This window comes from Chinchilla lanigera, unplaced genomic scaffold (genome assembly GCF_000276665.1).
Source record: "Chinchilla lanigera isolate Chin_1 unplaced genomic scaffold, ChiLan1.0 scaffold00057, whole genome shotgun sequence".
NCBI lineage: Eukaryota > Metazoa > Chordata > Mammalia > Rodentia > Chinchillidae > Chinchilla > Chinchilla lanigera.
In genome coordinates, this window is record NW_004955458.1 from 4,132,376 (window position 1) to 4,137,475 (window position 5,100).

At 51.1% G+C, this 5,100-nt stretch overlaps 1 protein-coding gene across 6 annotated transcripts in view; it reads left to right on the plus strand.

Annotated features, from left to right (window-relative positions):
• Rbms2 (RNA binding motif, single stranded interacting protein 2) overlaps nt 1–5,100 on the plus strand; it is a 44,997-nt gene that overhangs the window by 28,252 nt on the left and 11,645 nt on the right. For all 6 annotated transcript variants that reach the window (XM_005397318.2, XM_005397319.2, XM_013520870.1 and 3 more), the window contains exons 5-9: nt 499–656; nt 3,212–3,291; nt 3,387–3,496; nt 3,710–3,756; nt 4,270–4,363. In XM_005397318.2, coding sequence (XP_005397375.1) covers nt 499–656; nt 3,212–3,291; nt 3,387–3,496; nt 3,710–3,756; nt 4,270–4,363 — 489 coding nt within the window. The remainder of the gene's footprint in view (nt 1–498; nt 657–3,211; nt 3,292–3,386; nt 3,497–3,709; nt 3,757–4,269; nt 4,364–5,100) is intronic.

Sequence of the window (5,100 nt, forward strand, 5' to 3'; positions counted from 1 at the left end):
AAGGAAAAGGAGACCTAGAAGGGAAGGCGGAGAGGGGTTAAGGCTGCTAGTGACCACCGTCCAGGGCGTGGGAGGGAGGCCTTGCTGCAGCCCACAGGCTCCGAGCCCGCAGGGGTGGGACAGCAGCGCCTCGCAGGCTTGTGGGGACCCGTGAGCAGCTCAGCTGCCCCCTCGCGGCCCCTCCCTTCTTCCTCCAGGAGCAGGGGCTTCCTCTTCCAAAAATGGTGCTGCGGCTGTGGCGATTGTGCTGTGGCCGGACGGGGGTGGGGGCCCCGGGCTGTGACTTGTGTGGGCTGTGACTTGTGTGCGTTCGGTGACTTGTGTGCCTGCGGTACGGTGCGCAGCCCGCGGGAGGGGCGCGGGTCTGAGCGGAAGCGCAGCTTCTCCGTGTGTGGGGTCGTCCCGTGGCCTCCTCTGAAATGTCCTTTTGTAGATGAGGGGCAGGAACGGGCAGGAGGCAAGAGGCGGGAGCCCCGTGGCTCATTTGTACTTTCACAGCAACAAGAGCAGGACCCCACAAATTTATACATCTCCAACCTCCCACTGTCCGTGGACGAGCAGGAGCTAGAGGGGATGCTGAAGCCCTTCGGCCAGGTCATCTCCACTCGGATTCTTCGAGACACGAACGGGACCAGCAGAGGAGTCGGCTTTGCAAGGTGAGGGACGGCAAGAGTGGGATTGCTGAGGGTAATAGAAATGTCACTAAGGAAGCCGCCAAAAACACCTGGGTCCCGCCATCTGTGCCCCGGCTAGGGTGGCGTGTGCGTCCTCTGGGAGGCTGAGGCAGGAGGATTTCAAATTTGAGCCTACTCTCGGCAACTAGCAACGTCACAAGATCATCCCTCAAAATAAAAAAGAAGAGAATATAGCTGAGTGCAAAGGCCCTGGGTTCAATCCTTAGTACTGCAAAAACAAAACTTGATCAAAAATGGACTGTATTTTACATTTTGTTGGCAGTCCTCCTGCCTCAGCCTCCCAAGTGCTAGGATTACAGGCGCCACGCCCGGCTCAACATTACATTATTACTTTTGCAGGGCTGAGGGTCAGACCAGGAGCCTCACATGTGGTGGCCAACACCACAGCACTGATCTGCACACACACCGGCCCCAGCCCCGGGTCTTTATCTTTTCACCAGCACGTGCTTGTGTTCTTTGATCCAGACCCAACCAGAGCAAAGTAATTCCATATGTTCTTACAGTTAACTGAGAGCGTCATTTATCTCGTTTAATCTTTATAATAACCCTGTAGATATTCATTATTCACTGAACAGAATATTATTTTACAGATGAAAAAGGGAATTCCAGCTTGTGTACCTGTAGTAATCCCAGCTGCTGGTCAGGCTGAGGGAGGAGGATCACAAGTTCAAGCCCAGCCCAGGCAGTTTAGTGAGACCCTGCCCCAAATCAAAGGGGCTGTGGATGTAGCTCATGGGTAGAGTACTTGCCTAGCACGCAGGAGGCTGTGGGGACTGAAAAGAAGAAAAAAAAAGTTTATTTGACAAGAGATTTTTTTTAACTTAAAAACTATTGGAGTGTAATCTGAAGCTCTCTTTTTGTTTACAGAATTTTATCTGGTTCATGAACGCTCCCTTAGCCTGAGTGTGTTTTTTTTTTTTTTTTTTTTTTTTTTTCTTTTGGTTTTTCTCCGGTACTGGGAACCGAACTCACAACCTTGCACTTGCCAGGCAGGCGCTTTTGCCGCTGAGCTAAATCCCCAGACCGAGTGTTTTTGACCTTGGGAATAAACATTAGGTCCTCTGCTCTAGTGAGCTCAATCTGGGTAGCACCACCTGCTGGCCATTCCAGGTATAACCAAGGAAAGTTCCTAGGTTTGTAGTGATCACTTTTTTTGTACTGGGGATTGAACCAAGCCCTCACATGTTCAATGAGCAATGCTCCTGGCCTTTAAATTTCATTTTGAGCCTTGGGTGGTGATGCACACCTGTAATCCCAGCACGTGGGAGGCTGAAGCAGGAGGATCACCCAGAGTTTGAGGCCAGCTTGGGCTACATAGTGAACTCAGGTCACCTTGAACTATACAGTGAGACCCTGCCTAAAAAAAAAAAAAATCATTTTGAGGCAGAGTATTGTCCAGTTGCTAGGATGACCTCGAACTTGTGATCCTTCTGATTCAGCTTCCTGGTAGCTGGGATGATGGGTGTGCTGCCACCATACTTTGTGGTCATCACGCTTGGGGTTTGAACTCTTTCATTATGTTTTTATTTGAGGCCGGGTCTCCCTAAAGTGCCCAGGCTGGGCTCAAACTTGCTATCCTCCTGCCTCAGCTCCCAAGGTGCTAGGATCACAGGCTTGTGCCACCACACAGCTTTAAACATAATTTGATACACAGAAGTGTCCATTTAAAATTGTATGGATTGAGCCGGGCGTGGTGGTGCACACCTGTCATCCCGGCACTTGGGAGGCTGAGGCAGGAGGACAGTTGTGAGTTAGAGACCAGCCTGGGCTACCAAGTGAGCTCAAGGTCAGCATGAACTGCATAACGAGACCCTGCCTTGAGAAGACATGAGAGAGATTTTATTTGCCCACATAATTTTTTTTTGAGACAGGGTCTCCCTTTATATTTCAGGCTGGCTTTGAACTCAACTGTGGAGCCCTATCTGACCTCAAACTCAGGGCAGTCTGCCTGCCTCAGCTTTCCAAGTGCTGGGATTGCAGGCATGCACGCTCTTACAATCTTTAGAACCCATTTATATGCATTACTCATTTAATCTGTGCAGCACTGTATGATTGGGTAGATGGATGTTGTCTCTACAACAAATGAGGAGTGGCCCGGGTGTGGTGTCGCACGCCTGTAATCCCAGCACTGGGAGGCTGAGGCAGGAGGATTGCCATGAGTTCTAGGCCTCATGCTACATTGAGTTCAAGGTCAGCCTAAACTGCATAGTAAGAGGCTGTGTCAAGAAAACCAAACCAACCAAACAAAGCAAATGGGAAATGAGCCCAGAGGGCCTTTGTGGTTGTGCTACTGCCAGAGCTTCGGCTGGTGACCTGGCACTGGTATCGAATTCCTGTGATTCTTTCGCACGTCTCTTGTCCCAGCAAAAAACTTTAACTCAGTCGTTTGGACATTGCTTTTTTCCGTCACTGTAGACCGTATGCTTTTGCTGGCAGGGACCAGCTGCGGAATCTCGGTAGGGCCTTCTCTTTGATTCTGAGAGGAGCCAGGGCCTAACCTGTCTTGTGCCCCGTAGGATGGAGTCCACGGAGAAGTGCGAAGCCATCATCACCCAGTTTAACGGGAAATATATTAAGACGCCCCCCGGAGTGCCAGGTGAGGCATCTGCGGCTGAGAGCCGCCGTGGGGAGGACGCGGAGCTCGGCTGAGCGCCTGGGGGGGCCTAGCTCCCGTCTGCTCTCTCCCGCCAGCCCCATCTGATCCCTTGCTCTGCAAATTTGCTGATGGGGGACCAAAGAAACGACAGAATCAAGGAAAGTTTGGGCAAAACGGACGGGCCTGGCCAAGGAACGGAGACATGGTGAGGGGCCCTCTGCGGGGACAGGTGCGCCCAGGACAGCGGGTGGAGGGGAGCTGACCGAGACGCTCTGCCCGGCCGGAAGCTCTGGAGCAGCTCCGCTGGGACTTGGCCAGACTTTAATCAGTGAACTAGTGCACCCCAGCTTTGGCCTTCCGGGCTTGCCTCTGCCTCTTCCAAGCACCTGCCTGTGAACCCTGTGTTCTTTCTTTACAGGGCGGTGTGGCCTTAACCTATGACCCCGCCTCAGCTCTTCAGAACGGGTAAGGGTGTTTCCTGTAATCAGGGAACCTGAAAATCACAGCAGCGCCAGGCGTGATGGTGCAGGCCTGTCATCCCAGCACTCGGGAGGCTGAGGCAGGAGGATCGTTCTGCCTGGGCTACAAAGTGAGCGTTCAAGACCAGCCTGGGCTACAAAGTGAGCTCAAGGCCAGCCTGAACTGCATAGCGAGACCCTGCCTCAAAAAGACAAAAAAAAACTTTAAAAAAAAATGATAGCAGCTGTGTCCAGGGACTTGGATGTTTCATCTCAATTTCTTTTAGGGGGTGGGTGTTTGAGACAGGGTCTCACTGTGCAATTCAGGCTGGCCTCAAACTCACAATGATCCTCCTGCCTCAGCCTCCTAAGGGCTGGGATTACAGGTGTGCGCCACTGCGCCCAGCTCATCTCAAATTTTAAATCGAGTTAGTGGAAAACAACTGTGCTTCTAGCAGTGGAGAGGCCGTGACCTTGCGATCTCCGGTGCCTCCTTACTGAATGAGGTTCCTTCCTGTAGGTTCTACCCCGCGCCTTACAACCTCACCCCCAGCAGGGTGCTCACACAGTCTGCACTCTCCCCGTATCTCCCATCTCCGGTGTCTTCCTACCAGGTATGTTCACACTCAGAAGAGGGTGTGCTGCTTTTCCCTACCAGGTGATTGATGGGTTGGATGATTGATTGATTGACTTTTTTGAGACCGAATTTTGCCATGTAGTTCAGGCTGGCCTCAAACTCACAACGATCCTCCTGCCTCAGCCTCCCGAGTTGTGGGATTACAGGCGTGCACCACCACACCCAGCATTACCACTTTATTTTAGATAAAGTGTCATAAAGCTAGAAACTACTTGGTTTTTGTTTTTTCCCTTTTCATTAATTACATACACAGTGTTTACGTAGAAGCCTAAAATGTGATCTGTGTGTGTGTGCATATAAACACCATGTGCACACACAGTGTGCGTGTGTGTACACACCCAGTGTTATAGGCGTCCTCTTTCCACCACCACGCACAGCAGACTTACATAATTTAATTTCCTGTGGTGTACCGTGTTTTCCCTCTTTTGTTCGTGTGGATTTTGGGAGTTATTTCACCAAAGAATTGGACAACATTAAACATATTTTTATACTACATTCTTCTCACTTAACAATGGCTTAGTGATTTTTCAGTGTGGTCCCTGCACCAGCAGATGTTGGCATTACCTGGGAACTTTATAACACAACTTTTTTTTTTTTGAGAGAAGGTCTCACTGTGTAGCCCAGGCTGGCCTCAAACCAACAGCAATCCTCCTGCCTCAGCCTCCCGAGTGCTGGGATTACAGGCGTGCGCCACCACGCCCAGCAAGATCCTTC